The 18219-nt window shown below is 40.5% G+C and overlaps 1 protein-coding gene across 1 annotated transcript in view; it reads right to left on the bottom strand.

Moving 5' to 3' along the window:
• Positions 1-15656: 15656 nt before the first annotated feature.
• Positions 15657-18219, bottom strand: part of CIMAP3 (ciliary microtubule associated protein 3) — a 31677-nt gene continuing 29114 nt past the window's right edge. Inside the window, exons 5-6 of the mRNA XM_075198147.1 lie at positions 17355-17472; positions 15657-15828 (exon numbers count right to left, since the gene is read on the bottom strand). Coding sequence (XP_075054248.1) covers positions 15763-15828; positions 17355-17472 — 184 coding nt within the window. The 3' untranslated portion in view covers positions 15657-15762. The remainder of the gene's footprint in view (positions 15829-17354; positions 17473-18219) is intronic.

Below are 18219 nucleotides of genomic sequence, written 5' to 3'. Positions count from 1 at the left end.
CTTTACCTGATATCAGTCATTCACAAATCTATAGTGCTGGCTGCAAGTGTACTTATTACTCTTTGCGTTCAACACCTGACTGTAGCACCAGTGGGCACATAGGTTACTTGGGGCACACACTGGTTACTGCACCTATACAGATTTATTGAGAAGAAGATAACTATAACTAGAAAAGAAAATATCAAGTCAGAAATAATATGTTTGAATAAAGTGTGACCTAATATTTTACATAAAATGGAGGTTCTTCATACATAAAATAATACTGTTGTGTAGCACTCCATCTGCTGACAAACCACAGAATTACAAGTCACAGATTTATGATCCCAGCCATTAAATAAAGTACTACACCCAGTACATGTGACAGCATGCTCTTGTTGCAATACAGCTTGCTGTCAATATGAACAGTGCCCTCCAGTGGCCATTCATAGAAGCAAACCATTTTATGCAAGGTGGAAGATGCCTTGTTAGGGGGCCTGATATAGAGAGCAGTGGTTATGTTAATATTACCTTTATTTCTATATCTCAAGGATGATTGTTGCTATGGATCTATAAGTCCCAAGATGGGCATAGTGGGATTTATAGTTCCACAACAGATGGAGCGTCAAAGGTTGCCTTCCTCTGATCTTGTCTAGTTATGTGCATATTTCTTGTTTGCATCTGTCTGCCTATCACAGTTCTCTATGTCTGTCCAAACCCTACTTTATGGATCAATCAACTAGAGATGTTCGTTCTAAAACCATCTTAGTGTTTTAGTTGTGGCCAAAAGTCTTCATGTATTTTTGGTTTTGGAACTGGATTAATTAAATGGTGAAAAACAGGTAAATTCACAATCACATGATCTTCTTTTGTTGCTACATTACTATTTATAGCATTAACATTCATTTACAGTCTATTTTCTAATTATTTCTTCACAACTGCCAACCCAACAGAGATGACTTCAGTGGTTGAAGTATGTGATTTGTTATGGCCCCACAAAAGTGGACATTTTGCTTGTCGAACTGGAGAATAGGTAGGGATTTTAACAATTTACTAATGGACATTGAGCTAACCATCCTCTTCAGTGGTGAAAATATTATCAACCTCATCATCATCCCCAATACAGATGACTATATAAATCACATTGTCATTTTACAAAAGAAGATACGCCAAGCATGAAACTGTCAGGCAGCATGTGTGACACATTGGAGAGGGACAGCAGCTGCAGTATCAGAGCTCATTAGACAGGCAGCGGTGACCTCAGTAGACATTTAAAAGATGATGGTAGAACGGGGCCATAATGTAATATAGTGGAAGATAGAATTCTCCGTGGGCCCTCCCACCCAGGTATGACGCATATGTTCGATGGTTACGATCGACATTTATATGGTGGACACCCTAATATAGACCGGGTTGGAAAGTAGACAATAATGACATTGACAGTATTATTAGGTCGACTATTGAAATGTAGACAGTATTATTAGGTCAATAATAAAATCCCCAACTCTACTCATAACTCTATCCCTAACCCTAACCAGTAACACTAACCATAAAATATGTTGACATTTGTATTGTCAACCTAATAATACTGTTTACCAAGTGGATTGTCGACCTAATAATATTGTAGACACCTGAATTGTCAACTTAATGTTGTCGATGATAAACCAAGGCAATAATGTAAAATAGTCCAAGTTGGAATTGTCCTTGGGCCCACCCATATGTTAAAAAGGGCATGCATATTGTTATTATTATAATTATTATTAGTAACCTTTATTTATAATGTGCCACATGAATTCCGCAGCGCCGTACAGAGGGCAAACAACAAGACAGGACATGGTATAACAGTGCAATACAATAAACAAATAACACTGCAGCACTCAACCCACCTACTAGGGTGCAAGGGGTATATTCAGTGCAAGCTGAAGTTTTTAAACTGCACATTTTAACAAACCAGGTACTTCAGTGACAGGAAATGCCGCTTTTGTGGCTGAAGTGCTTTATTTGTATGGGCTTTCACAAAAGAGAACACTTTGGTTGTTGGTTTAGGAACTGGAGAACAGATAGGGATTTTAGCAAATTGCCAATGGGCATTTGGCTAACAGTGGTCATCTTCCTCTATGTTGACAATGTCATCACCCTCATCATCATCCTCATCACTGATATCAAGATCATCATCACACAATATTAGTTCGTCACCACTGGAATCTAGCATTACACATTCCAATTGTAATAGGCAGAAACAACAGTATTCCTCATGCAGTTTGTAGTTGATTTTGATGAACACCAGTTTTTCTACATCCAACGATCACCCACACTGTTCCCAGCTGTGCTAAACACTCTTTCTGAGTACACACTGGAGGGCGGGCAGCTTATGTACACCATAGCTAGATTGTACAAGGGGCTTGAAATTGCCTTTTTTTTCTCCCAGAATTCAAGTGAACTGTCTGAGGTGCTAATTTAAACATTTTCATTAAAGTAATCCTCCAGCATTCTACTAATACAAGGTGTATCAGATTAAGACATGGTAGAGGTGTCAATATATATGTGCATAATAACCTTTCACATTGATGTGCTGTGCAGAGCCGTAACTTAGAATTCTAGCTCCCGGGGCGAGAAAGACAAATGACGCCCCCCTAGCCTTCAATTTTCACCAAGTTAACCTAAAATATTCCTAAATTGTGCCCCCCTTCAGCGATGCGCCCTGGGCGGTCGCCCCCTGTCGTACAGCCCTAGTTACGGCCCTGGTGCTGAGCTGATTCATCATCAGTGTGACTCTTAGAAAAAGTAAGTTTTTATTCTGGCAGTAGCATTTGTAGGAGAAGCTGAAGCAGGAGACATGTTATGTGCGATGAGCCGACAGCTTTTTCACAAGGAGCTGTGTGCATCTGTGAAGATTTCTGTGAGTTGGAAATAAAGACATTACATATGACTTAAACCTACGATCAAGCATGGTCTCCAAATGTAGTGATCCAATTTCAAGATGCTGCAAATCCTTGGGTCCTGGCGAAATGAATAAAGAACTTGATCTACAAGGCCAACATACTTTGCAGAATCACTAAGTTTCATCTACTTTTATCACTTATCCAGGTGTTTTTACAGTAGTTAGATTAGAGGTATGAGTTGACAAGCTGGCAGTGTCTGAACCCACTTCATTTGTTATAATTTCAAATAGTTTACATACCTTGGATAAAACAAATACAATTCTATAGTGTGCTTGAGTAAAGTAACATGTCCCCCTCTCCCTATCTCATAGTCTATTGCTGTTCCTCTAGTCGCTGAAGCATATAAAGTGTGGCATCATCATCATTTAGTTATATAGCGCCACTGATTCCGCAGCATTTCACCTCGTTACTACCTCTTGCTTCAGGTGGTGATATGGCAGATGATATTTTTTTTTGCAGCTTCTGCAATGTTCTACATGCAGTCACTGAATGTCAAAAAAGGCAAGAAATTTTACGGGCCACAAACAGCATCTTCTGTACTGACCTCTAATTTCTGCACCACCAAGTTGATTATATATGCAAAGCTTAGTACGTGTTGGAATTCACATTGTAATGCACACACAATGTTCACTCCGTTATTGGCAATGAGGAAACCTAAGCAGAGTCTTAGTAGGCTAAGCCATTTTGCTATGACATTTCTGAGCTTTTCCAACAGATTGTCACCAGTATGTTTCTTTGTGAAACCAGTGATACAGAGAGTAGCTTGCCTGTCAATAACTTGGCATTGTGCTAGCCCTACTATGCTGAAAGGCTGAGGAGGATGATGATGAAGCTACAAGCATTACTGCTGCTGAATGCAATACACCTACCCACTGGGCTGTAGTCTTTTGTTTGACCACTACATCTTGTCCACATATCTGTAGGTAAGTGAATATTTGGTACAATGGCATTCTTCAAGGGACTGAATTACTTTTTCTTTAACCTCCCGGTACAGTAGAGTAATTGCTGTTCGGGTGGAAATAGAATTGAGATGGCATTTGGTAGTGTGCACACATGACCTCAACTAATTGGCTAAAACCTGATTCATTCATGGTGGAAATTGGCGCCCATCCAACGCTAACATAGATGTCATGGTTTAGTGATCCACTCTGCAACACGGTGCTGACTGCCATACTTGGTTCCTCTTGCTAAAGCTGGGTACACACTACACTGTTTTCGTCCAATAATCGCCTCAAACAGCCGACATATGACCGCTCGTTCAAAAGTCGGGTCAGTGTGTGCAGTGATACGATGGTCGAAAGTCTTCCCACATGGACGATTGTCGCCTCATTTGGTTGGTCGTACCGTTTAATATTTTCGTTCCAATCTCGTTTCCGCTGTGTAGTGTGTATAAACTTCCGACCGATCCACGACAATCCTCCGATACTTCCTCAATCTGGGGGGCGTGTGTATGTTAATTTTTTGATGTCTGTCCCAGTCCCACGTGGTGCGGAATCCGCACATCACTGACTAGTGTTTTGTATCAATGTATATTGCACCTGTCTGGCTGCAGACCATTACACTTGTGTAAAGCACGTGTGTTATTCATATTTACTCTTTATACACTTATACCTTTATAACCTATTAAAGTTATATTAACCTTGATTAACTTATAATTGAGAAGAACCCAGAATAAACCACACAGTGTTCAAGCAACATTTTTATTGCAGGAAAAAGGTCCAAAAATTTTAACACACACAGCTGTATGAAAGATCTGCATGAGAAGTGAGCACGCCCATACCAATCAGAGAGCTGAGTACTGCAGAGTATTATTTTTAGTATTTAGTATTTTTAAAGGTGCTACTGGTTTGTGGCAGAACAGGTCTTGATGTGGCTTGGGTTTCTATTCCCTTTGATTTCTTTGTCTACGATACAAGGAAATAAAAAAATGTTTACCATTTAACTTCTATATCTGTAATTTATATATAACGACATAAATACTCTCATTTTCTCACCTTTCACACTGCTCGAGATCAGTTTATATTTTGGTCCCTGTGGCGAAATAGCAATAATAGCGGGCTTAACCTCCGAGCATTCTGGAAAACAGGCGCCATTTTGGTTATTATAACGGTACAGGTATGTGCCCAAAGCATTTAGTTGTCTAAACATGTTCACTGACATACCTTCGTGTAGAACTTTTTTAGTATATTTTTCTTTTTCAATTTTTTCTTGTTTGCTAACAGGTGTAACATTAGTGGTATCAGTGGTATCTAAACAGGCCTAGGTTACAAATTAGTACTGACCTTTTTTAATGTCGTTGTCGTCCTAGTCCAGTACTTTTACCATCATCTCCACCGCTCTTGGGCTCATTGGATTTGCTCTTTGCTCTTCTTGAGTATCTCCATCCCCCACCTTAACTTTTCCAAAAATTTTTAGCCCTTCCAGCACCATCTCAGACTCTATCTCCGTCTCCGTCTCCATAGCTACAACACCCACTGACACCTTCTCCTCACCCACAACCCCACTGACATCTTCTCACCCGCAACCCCCACTGCCACTTGCTCACTCGCCATCTTCTGACGCTCCTCGGCGCCAAACAGGTTCCTCTGTCATTTTATACACTCAGACATGGGCGTTTGTTTCTGCTGTGGACCAATCAGCGATGATGCACGCCGAGAATGGAGCATTCCATTACATACAAAGGGATTTTATTATTAGGGAATATTCATTGCATTACACTTAAGCAGTTAAATGTTTTTCTAAATTAAATGTATATTACTAAACTTCTATTTTATAGAAATGAATGAAGAGACAGTGTAGTCTTCTCTTTTTATGCAGCTTTGGGTGTTAACTTTAGCGAAAGCTCTGCCCCTTTATGCTAATGCCTTTGGTATCTCGTTACATTTCCCGCAAATGTCGCTGCAGTGTGTACGAAATTAAAATCATTGTTCACGACAACATGGCTGTAAAAAGTCGCTAAAGGGACGTCCGCTCTTCCCTTTATCGTCCTAAACAAGGCTAGTGTGTATAAAAAAGTATTAAGAGAAATGGCGCTACCGGATATCACATAAAAAAAGGCAGATAGGACCATAGCTATCCTACTTTACACTGTGAGATGATCTTGCAGTATCTAACACATGAAATCCAAAACACATAAAAAATAACAATAAAAAACCAATTAACATGGTGATAAACACCCATAAAAGTCTGTATAGTTCAATTACTGTGTATATTCATTCTTCTCTGTTGCACCAAATCTTTTATAGTCGCTGGTCAGATAGATGAGCATGTAAAAAAAGAGAATAAACAAACATAGTGCAACCTGTATGTATATCAAAATATAAAGGAGAAAAAATCCTTTAGAACCCGTGTGGGAATGTTGTTAATGGGAACACCACGTGAAAAATGGGGGAGGTGCTAGACCCCTCCAGGGTATGCACTTACTAGAACCAATCTCAAAGGAAGCATATAAGTAAACAACCACCTCATGTGTCAAATCTTCTTTACCCCTTATGGATATGTACTCACTAGAGTCAGCTAGAAATCAGGCATATCACTGAACAGATGTCTTCTTATTCACTTTGTATCCGAAATACCAGATTCCACTCCACCGTTATATAAACATGGGAGAAAAACAGTACTCCATAGTGTAAAATCCTTTTTCAATTTATTTCAAACATATAAAAAGCTAAAACCGTTCTTGTACAGAAAAAACTTCATGCATACATTCTTGATATTTAAAAAACTCCTACACCGAGGGTGGATGGCCTCTTACCCTTTAGCTGAAAACGATAAGCATGATGACAAATAAAACTCAGCACGGAGTGTCCCGGGTAGAACTCCCGCAACTATCGCTTCCTAAAGGGGCAGGGTCCTCGCACCAAAGGAGTCCCGATCGGAGCGTCTGACGTCACTCACTGCCGACGCGTTTCGATTCAATAATCTTATGCCTGACAGGCAGAGCAGCTCTTCTCTGCTCCTCCTTACACTGTCATCTACACAGCAGCTACGGAAGCCCTGAACACTACGCTTCCGTAGCTGCTGTGTTCTAAAGGATTTTTTCTCCTTCATATTTCGATATACATACAGGTTGCACTATGTTTGTTTATTCTCTTTTTTTACATGCTCATCTATCTGACCAGCGACTATAAAAGATTTGGTGCAACAGAGAAGAATGAATATACACAGTAATTGAACTATACAGACTTTTATGGGTGTTTATCACCATGTAAATTGTTTTTTTATTGTTATTTTTTATGTGTTTTGGATTCCATGTGTTAGATACTGCAAGATCATCTCACAGTTTAAAGTAGGATAGCTATGGTTCTATCTGCCTTTTTTTATGTGATATCCGGTAGCGCCCATTTCTCTTAATACTTTTTTATCCAAACCATTATTACTGCACAAATTGGGGATTGTGCATTTTAAGAGGAAAGGCAGCTTTGTGGATAGACCGCGCAGAGAAACATCATTATACTTTTTAAAGGCTAGTGTGTATGCAGTCCATGGACCAAGCGATCGGAACATCGATCGCATGTAAAATCGCTCGGCATAAAAAGTTGGTGGAAAATTCTGTAGTGTGTACCCAGCTTTACTCTTCTTGCTTCCCTTCTGTATAGAAATGTCACCCCCAGCAGCAGCAGTAGTGCACAAAGATGTTTCTTGGGAATCATGGATTGCATTAGAGGAGTCAGATTGAATTGAAAAATTGGATGCTGGACTACATACTGATAATGAGGAGGTTGATGATGAAGGTGTGGATGGTGAAGATTGCATGACGTGTCTATCCATTCAGCTGCTTGCTGATGCTAGGCTGCTTGCTACTATACAGAATTTTCCACCTTTTGAAAAAGTACTTGAATGAACTCGCTGCAAACGGCGTAACAGGAAGGAAGTGCCTAGATGATCAATGTCCCTACCTCTATTTATCGTGGCATCCCAAGGACTACAGATGCATTGACAAATGCTGTCTGGGTTGGGATAAAAATATTTCCAACCACAAGAGATTTTTTTGGTCTCATGCCCTGACATCACAATGGGCATGAGGTGCACTTATCATGGGCATGAGGTGGTAACATTGGTGGCTGCCTTACTTGGACACAATCATCATCATTCTCCTTATCTTTTTTAAGTACAACACCTTCATTTTCAGATCCACAATTATCCCCCTCATCCTCTTGCGCATTTGCAATTTCCAAAGTAGCCTCCTCAATTTCTACGTCTAAATCATTATTATTACTATTCATCCTCACATTTCCAAATGGTTGAGAAATGTGGGTTCCCTTATTACAGTTTCAAAATCTGAAATGTCAGACTCTCATATAGCAGAATGGCTGTACCCCAGATTAAGTTTTAGGTTTGCACCAGTGCGCCTGGATGGTAAGCCTGAATACATTAAGGTGCACTCCTACTCTCTGCTTTCAGGAGGTGTCTTCGCAGAACAGGATGTGCACAAAGGTGTGCAAAGAAGTAGAAAAGTTGCTTAAGGTGCACATTGCAAAAGCATCATATGCAACCTCTTATCATTTAGTCCCATTACAGCCTGAACTCGTGCAAATTCATTAGCCATACATCCTTCAGCACAGCTAGGAAAGCCGTTAATAATGTGCCCTTTTTTTTCTTTACAATAATCTCAGACCACACAATGAAATATCGGTTTTGCATTGCTCCACAAAATGATATGCACCATTGTGATTACTATATACTTTCTATGTGTTACAGAGGTGAAGGGGGCCAAATGTGTTACAGGAGAGGAGAGGGTTCCTTTTCCTGTAGCAAATTCTACATATTTTACATTTTTAAATTCACATTTACTCAGTTTTCCCCGGAGCAAAAAAGGTTTTACACCCTCTCTTTACAGACTTATACCGCTTTCATACTGCCGCCCCGGCAATATCCCGGGTTTTTCAAGCCGGGTTTTTGCCGGGGTTCAGAGCGTCCCAGCTCAGAAACACCATTCATACTGCACCTCGGACCCAGGAATTTCCCGGGTTGACCCCATTCATACTGCACAAGTCTGTGCCCTGGCAATTTGTGGGAGTCATCACCAGAGCAGTTTTCATTGGCTGAAAAATGGTGATGTCATTGAAAGGTGACTGGTTTTTTGAGGTGACACTTTTTCAGTGAAATAAAAGCAATTTTCTCCAACAAACTCCGATTCTGCTTCAGCTTGATCTGCACTCCACCATCCACCATTTCTCCTAAACTCCTTTTTGAATCTTCCACGGGCTCCCACCGATGACATCATCCTCCAGAGACAGGCAGACAGCCAATCAGCTTGTTTTCTGTGCAACCCGGGTTGAAAAACCCGGGTTGCACCATTCATAGTGCAGGCAACCCGGGTCCGACCCGGGAATTACCCCTCGATAAATCCCGGGTTGAAGACCCGGGTTTTTAGACCCGGGATTTTTGACCTGTACCATTCATACTGCACCAAGACCCGGGTCGTTTGAGCTCGCCCCGGCAAAAACCCGGGATTTTGGTGCAGTATGAATGGGGTATTATATGAACCCTTTTTTATTCATTAGTTTCTATATATCTTATGTGCAGAAAATAGGAAATAGGCTTCAATATTCAAGATGGTTAAGATAAGTTTTACCTCCTGATATACAATACTTGTGTAATTACCAAGAGGAAAGCAGTGTGTGCGGAAAAAGGAACGGTTTTCTCAGCAAAATCATTGTGTGCTTTGCATGTACCATACAATAGTTTTTCTCTTTTCATTTCTTGAATATATACATACCAATGTAATTACCAGAAGGGGAGTAGTGTCTTGGAACTTGAATGGCTAATTTATGCTACTGTGAATACTTTCCAGAAGCATATTTGATTACAAAATAAACCTGACTCTTTTCATTCTCATGTAGAAGCCACCGGATCTTGTTTTTTTTCACATTACTCATAGCATATTTTTGTACAGTTAGAAGCTGTTTTCAGTTGACGCAAGTTACAGAAAGTGTTATATTTTTTTGCATTATTACAAGCCATAAATTACCACTTTATTCATTTAAAAACGTCACAGCCTATCAAACAATTACAAAACAGTGTGATATTTCCACAATAGTTTCATGGGTAACATAATACTGATAGAGAATGAGAGAGTTCCAAAAATGTATTAGCAGCATAAACTATATTATTTTGTGTATCTTTGATAGGCATTTAGAAATGCTTTTTCCAGATAGCTGCAATCCCAAATTCTAGAGGCAGTGCTGGGCTGAGAAAAAAACATATCAGCCCTATAAGTATATAATATAATTAGAGTAGTATTGTTGATTCCATTTGTGAATTATAAGTAATAATTGAATAGATCCGAAAGGTGTAAAAGGGATTCCATGGTCTGAGTGCTTAGCCTCATATGGCCTCTTCTGGTCACCTTCATATCATCCGGACATACATGAGCATACCAGAAGTATTCTTGGTGCAGTATTTCTGGATGAAAGTGAAGTTATATGATTGATTGTTATATAGGTGGAGAGACTTTCTACTCACAATTGAAGTGTTTCTGTAACACATGCACCTGTACTGACCCTTTGGATATAATAAGTTCCCTCTGGTTCCCCCTTCTCAGGTCCTCTATAGGCTTTCACTATATAAACAGAACAGATTTACACTAGAATTACTGAGTTTCAAGCATAGTTGTCTATGAGTATATCATGGTAACAGTAAGAAACGTAGTTCTGTTACCTTATTCCGATGGACAGATTCAGAAGGCTGAAAGCAGGCTGACCAGAGAGGAGTTTCTGGTGAAGCTGGCTGGGAAGTGATTCGAGAAGCTGCTGAGACGGTGGTTCCAGGAGAGTAGTTTCCAATATAGCAGAAGATCAGTCAGGAGACTTCCACAGGGTTTCAGGGGCGCACGGAGGATTGTTGGGGAGGGGGGGGTGTTTCTCCCCGCCACCCCAAAAAAAAAAAAAATTCGAGAGAGAGCTGCTGCGCATGCGCAGCAGCTCCGTTTAGCCAGCGCTGTCCTATACAGCAGCAGCGGCGCTGTCTAAGAAGCGTCTGCGGCGGTGCTGTATACAATACAGCACCGCTGCGGGCGCTTCTTTGACAGCGCCGCGGCTGCTGTATAGGACAGTGGCCACTTAGTTAGCGCAGGGGGGGGGTTTCTAGAGACTCAGAAACCCCCCTGCGTGCACCACTGGGTTTAAGCTGTAGCGAGTTCAATTGTTTAGAGCCAGGTCAGTGCATAGTATAACTAAACTAGTAAGTGAAGTTCCAGAGGTTTTAAACTGTAGCAAGTTCAAGTATTCAGAACAAGGTTAGTACACTGTAGCAATGTCAGTAAGCAAGGTTCGAAGAGGTTAAACAGTAGCTGGTCTTAGAAATCCAAAAGCAAGTTCAAAACACAGAAATAAGTATCAGATACAGAGGCCGTATATTAACACACCTATCAGTGCCTGCATGACAGAGGGTCCCTGTCACGCCTGAGGATTTGTCTGTGCCTGGACTGGGTTGTGTCTCTGGAACAGAACTGTTGGCTACATATACAAAGATGGGTGGCCTGATTAGGTTCCTTTGCATGGATTTATGACGAAACGTGTTGGGCCCAATTACAATCAAGAACGGTTACCTGGCAACCTGTTCTGACATCACAGGATTCCCTAACCACACAACAAAGCCGCGACTGACAAGCTGTGTATGAACATCGCTTGTATGAACATCACTCCATGCGGTATTAAGGATTTTTATCCATGGCGGGAGAGTATTAAAAGACATTGTCTGTTTCTTATGATGGTTGCGAATTTATAGTTAGATATTTTTATTGCTTGTGTGATATGGAATAATTCAATGTTGTTATTTATTTTATCAATTTGTATTAATTAAATATTGTCTATTTTTATGTACAATCAGCGATCTGTTCCTTCATTACCATTGTTTATACATTGACACACTATTTTTAGGACACTATCCACAGCTCCTGTTTTGCACTGTATACTGTATTTTTGTGTGATACATTTATGTGTGATACTTTTCTGTGGAACTAACACTACCCTTTTAGAGATGCAGTAAGGATCTGTGGGAGTGTGATCCCTATTTTTGCTATATCCTAGCGCCTGATTGGAGTTCTATATATTTTTTGCATTGTCTGGGCAGAAATAACTGAATAGACTGCAGACTGCTAGAAACCAGGTTGGCGTCTGAGGAATCAACATTGCACTGGCAATCAGTTAGAGCTCCAGGCAGTTCTTTACTGTTTGTACATAATATTCTAGTGTTGTTTTTATTACAATAAATATATTGTTTTACTTTCCAACCTAATTTGCCTGAGTGACTATATGAATCCTAGAAGGTACTGGGTAGACTTCTCTGGCATAGTGAGGCACCCTGGGTGGCCAGCCAGCGTGAAGTGGGTAGCACTGGGCGAGATAAACCCGGTATCTTCACAGCTTGTAAAACAGCTTTCTTGGTCGTGAAAAAATGTAGATGGAGGATGACGTCTCTAGTTACAGATTAATAAGATGGGCAGGGTTTAAGAGCTCTGTGGGCTCTTTCCATAAGGAGCCGATCTTCCAGAACTTCTGGGGCAAGCTGTGAGAATAATTTCTGAGGGTAGGGATCAAGGTGGACAGATTGAATAGACTCTGGGATGCCCTTGATTCGGAGGTTGTTTCTCCAGGCACGATTGTCCATATCTTCTTGGCAATCATGGATAACATTAAGCTCCTGATTAAACTTAGATAGATTGTCCACAGTGGAGTCTTAAATTGAGACAATGTCCTTCGTCTTCCTTTCGATGTGGTTAGTGCGGGAGCCCAGCGCAGACACCTCAGATCGCAGACTATGAAGAGCATGTTGGACCTCAGTATGGCCCAAGGAGCGAAGATCTTTCATTTCCTTGATCAAAGAGAGGAAGTTCTTTTTTAGTAACTGGAGTTGGAGTAACTGGAGTTGGAGTCTGGTAAGGAACTGGGGGGAATCTGCTTGATCGATTCCAGAGATTTAGGAAGACTTATTAATGTAGTAGTAGGGCATGCCCTTAGAGTGAGTTTTTTTTGCTTATTCGGCATAATTAGGCAAAACAGAGTCAGAGATGAATCCGGGGGAAGGGGTGGGTGGAGGCGGGTAGAGTAGAAAATTCGATCAAAAAAAGCCACTCAGGAATGATGTGATGGAGTGACAGTCACATCACAATAATATAGCAGTTGAAATCCCAGGCCTCCTGGATGAGCCTGAAGTGGCATGAGCGCAGAGCAGATTGGCTGTCTAAGAAAATATATCCTTATAGGGGTGCACAGTTGAATAACAGCCTGACTGGGAGAAGAGAAGCACGCAGTGTAACTCACCAGTCAGAGGGGGCAGCTGCAGACCGGACCCAGTGAGAAATGAAGCCAGCCAGATTTCACCGGATTGCTGCTGCAGCACACAGTTGTGTGCTGCAGTAGGTATGCTCTTTGTCCTAAGGAGGTAGCTGGTCAGCAATGGGAGGGGTCAGAGGTGACCAAGAATTCAATGCGGGCTTCCCGCGGGTGTCACAGCTGGGACCAGGGGCTCTTACTCCAGAGAAGCAGGCAGGGGACCGATCAGAGAGTAAGCGCTGTTGCAGGGTGCAGTATCCGGGCAGCAGGGGAGCCCCAGGGACTGGGAAACTCTGCAGCAAGATGGTGATGGGCTGGGCCTCAAAGCACAGGGGAGAGCCACACCAGAAAGGCGAGGGGCATCTACAGCCGAATCAGGTCCCGGGAGGCAGAGGGGCTAAGGCTGGTGACTCACGGTCTTTAAATAGTGGAGACTGAACCCAAAAAAAAGCATTATAGCATGAACACCAGCGGAGCTCCAGTACCGCACGTCCACTAGAGATGGCAGTCAGGCGACGCCCCATGCATATCCTTTTTAATATACAACAAAAGGGTGGGTGGAAGGTCCCATGGGCAAGTCGATCTTGCACCATTTTACATTATGGGCTTTGCCTGTCCTGGTGTATCATCTATTCTAAAATTACCTTTTATTATTGCCGCTGCTCTCTCTCTCTCTCCGTGTCACACATCACACATGCTGTATGCCATTGATAATAAAATACAATTTTCTCAAATCATTTCACATTACTTTATTAAACTGTCATCCTATCTGCCACTGCTGTGTCACTATGTTTCAAAGGTATTGTACATCTTTCCTTTAAGTGCAATGCCACTATTTTTAGCCAGCTAGCATGCTGACGCCTTTGGCTATTATTGGTGAATATATTGACAGTTGTGAGGTGGTCATTTGAAAATACACTGCAAACGGCTGTAAATTAATGTTAATGATATAAATAAAAATGTAGCTTAAATATATATATAATTTTACCTGTTTTGACCATTTTAATGAAATCCAGATCCAAAATTAAAACATATGCTTGTGCCAAAACCAATAGCACAATATAAAGGAATTTGTTGGAACCAGCATACTGCAAATTTGTTGTTGTGGTTGTGCTAGAGAACCGCACATGTTGCCCTTGAAGTGTATCTGGCTTCCCATCCCAGGTGTAGGTAATTAATTTAAATTGATTCTTTTATTGCTGTAAATGCAAATAAGTACTCTCTACCTTATTGGTAGGTTTAATAATACCCCATTCATACTGCACCAAAATCCTGGGTTTTTCCCGGGTCGAGCTCAAACGACCCGGGTCTTGGTGCAGTATGAATGGTACAAGTCAAAAATCCCGGGTCTAAAAACCCGGGTCTTCAACCCGGGATTTATCGAGGGGTAATTCCCGGGTTGCACAGAAAACAAGATGATTGGCTGTCTGCCTGTCAGTGAATCATGAAGAACTGTGGGGCAATGGTGAGGGGTATGTTTTATAGTACAGATCTGTGTGCAGCATATCTCACAGTGATTCTACTGTGCTGTGTACATACATTTTTTGGAACTGAAGGTGACCTCTCAGTTTTCTTTATTCTTTATTAAAAGGGGAAAGAGTAAAATGTAGTAATTGGGTTTGCATTGTGAGAAAATTAAGAACATCAACCAGAATAGAGCTACAAGTACACTAAATTTGGAATATAAGTAGTATATAAAGGTCATCAACAATTAAAGGTCATTTAGCCAGTCCCTGCAGCTGTATAATGCTCATTCTTCAGCCACAGAGGGGTCACAAAGAAGAAAGCTCAATGTACATGTCAAGTTGCTGCCTCGTTTTATTACCATAGAGTAAAATTAAATTCTAAACACCAATAGTTATTATCCCTGCACCTTTAAATCACAATATCTTGGTACACACCTTCTTACCATACCTTTTTGTAAATATTGTGCAGGAATCCGAATGATAAGTTCAGTCGCTGAGTGATGAATAAAGGTACTTAGATCCCAAATACTATACACATTATTATATTGATTGCGTGAATCATCACATCCCCAGATTATGAGACATATAAATGCTGTGTTCCAGCATTAACCAGTCACCTTTCAATGACATCACCATTTTTCAGCCAATGAAAACTGCTCTGGTGATGACTCCCACAAATTGCCAGGGCACAGACTTGTGCAGTATGAATGGGGTCAACCCGGGAAATTCCCGGGTCCGAGGTGCAGTATGAATGGTGTTTCTGAGCTGGGACGCTCCGAGACCCTGCAAAAACCCGGCTTCAAAAACCCGGGATATTGCAGGGGCGGCAGTATGAAAGTGGTATAAGTGTACATTACCCTAAACCAAAGTTAGAGGGGCACGGTGTCATTTCCTGCTTTAGGCATCTTTATGGTTAGGCACATTCCTTATGGTAGGTTAAAAAATTATTCTTAGTATAATTTTTCAAATTCATACAAGACATTGAAAGACAGATAGATCCTCAATTCTTTAATTTATTATTCAGGTTGTTATTAAATAGACAATATTATCTGCAGTCAGAGGCAAGTGGAAGACTTTTATGCACATGCTGAAATCTGGTTATTACTCATACAGACTCAGATATGCGACTCGATTCCTGTTCTTCCGAAATTCTTTGTCCGTCATCAGCTGGAAAGAGGAATAAGAATACAAAGTGAAAAGCTTCTCACAATGTAAGCAGTGTAAATTCACTGTGGTACAAAAGAACATGTTTGTTATTTCAATAGGGAAAGCATTGTAGGTGGATATTGATGAAATGCAAAACAAACAAGTTGGATGTATGAATTTCATTTTACATCGAGGTATGTTTAACTCCACAATCGTTCTGCACTATTGTGACAGGAGTCTCACATCATTACTACTGTGCTCTTGGGGACCCTGCACCTCCGACTATGTAACTCAGACTGTGGATTCTTGCTGACATTCATGTCCCTTCTCACATTGTGACACTACCCCTGTCACATGCAGCACACAGTCATCTGAGTGGACAAGCCACTTGCTCCAACATGTACAGCACACTCATCTGCTGCTGTGAACATTCTCATGATCTGATTGGCTAACGGTACAAACGGACAGCCGGGAGGTGAAGACTGAATACAATAATGTCTACAGACCTGCCTTAAAATATGGAAATTCTACTTTTTGCATTTAAAGGGGAACTTAAAAAGTTTGAAAAATATTAGATTACTTCTATATCCAGCCACAGGCAACATTTAACATGTTCATTTATAGTTTTGTAGCCAGATAAATCTAGACCTGTGATCACCAGAGTCCTTGTATTTAGAAGTATTAAGTGTTAGATCTAAAGTATTTAAAAATAAAAAATCCACAAAAACAAAGATAAATAAGTACAAATAAATAAACAAACCAAAAACACCCAAAAAAGTGCAGACTAGATGGACCAGTCAAATTCTATTTTTCTATGTACAGCTGCAGTCAGTTTTATGGCACATGAATACAGGCTTGCTGTAAATCTACAATGGGTGGGCATTAACAAGTTAACTTTAATTGATGTCAAATTGGGGCAGCCATGTTTGGAACATGTCTTTACTAATACATCCCCTCCTAAGTATAAAAGTCTGAAGTGATATTTATAATGGATTAATAGGCAACTAAGCTGTGTGAAACAAGTGGATATAGGGCTCCATTTATTAAAATGTGGCGATGAGGCTGATTAAGACTCATATGTAGCCGCAATTTACCAATAAAATATTGGCGTAGCAGCTGAGAGATACTTAGCTGCATTGGTGATACAGGTCTGGAGCTGTAAGAGTTAACTTACTGCTTCGCTAGGTCAGTATGAGGGGATATATTATATGTGGACCTGATATGATGTAATATGGCAATAATAGAACAAGTATGCCATGCAGTATGTCATGTACGGCACATGTACTGCTGCAATGCTTGTTAAATAGGCTTCCCCTGAGCTTACCTCTTACTGCGCCCCCTTCATTTATAGGGTGCAGCCCTAACGCTGGTGAAAACATCGCCATAGGGCTTTTCACCTGATAAATATGCCCCATAATCATAGGGCCAGTAAATATTTGTCCTACTTGTAGAAAAGTTCAATTAGCTGAGTTTAGCTATGAAACACTTTGCTGCAGAGGCAGCCAATTTAAACTTTAAATAAAAAAAGATTGAACTATACTTCTTACCTCTGCCCTCACTGTCCTTTTCTTAAGAGTTGGTACGGCTGACCAGTCAGGAGATCCGAACTTCCCAGGCCAGGATACCTTCCTGCCCTGTTCTGTGTGAAGCTCATATGTTCCAGGGCTATGATGATGTATATTATTATTTGTTAAAGGAAAATAATATTGGGATAAACATTTTCTACTGTAGATTATAAGGTTATTAAGAAACACTGAAGAATTTTGTAATGAGGCTGCAGTTGCAGCAATTTTTTCAAAACTCTGTGACTTCATATAACCTACAAAATGGTACAAGTTATTTGTTAGAATACAAAAAGAGTTTTATAACAGTTTCTAATACTGAAATATTTGTGACATTTGTCATTACACTCATATTTTTTTACATCACTAATTGCCAAATAAACAATATATCTTTCCATAAAAGTACAATATTAATGTTATAATAATAAATATATGAAATACTGATTTCTAATCAAAATATTCCTGCTTTGTAGTTTATTCTATATTTATGTTTATTTAATGCTGAAAAAAGAGGATTTTTGTACTTATGTTAAAGCCATTACTCTGTTTCCTTTTTGGGACACTGCTACCATAGGATATAGAGGCTGGTTTAGGAGCTGGGCACTTAGGGGTTAACAACCACACAAAGTCTGAAGCTCCTCCTCTCTATTAGTCACGCCATTAAAGCCAGTCAAACTAAGTATTGGTGCAGAAATGAACCCTGACTTAGAAGATCGGTCCTCAGTGGAAACCTCCATGCTGGACTTGCACCATCCATAGAACATTAGTGTACTATGATCTTTTCGGACAATGTGGAGCTACCAGGGTCAATAGTGTTCTTTTTCTTTAGGCTCTCTTTAATCCCGGGGTA

The sequence above is a fragment of the Mixophyes fleayi genome, chromosome 2, assembly GCF_038048845.1.
Source record: "Mixophyes fleayi isolate aMixFle1 chromosome 2, aMixFle1.hap1, whole genome shotgun sequence".
Lineage (NCBI taxonomy): Eukaryota > Metazoa > Chordata > Amphibia > Anura > Limnodynastidae > Mixophyes > Mixophyes fleayi.
The sequence above is the reverse complement of the archived record's forward strand: the minus strand, read 5'-3'. Positions and strand labels throughout refer to the sequence as shown.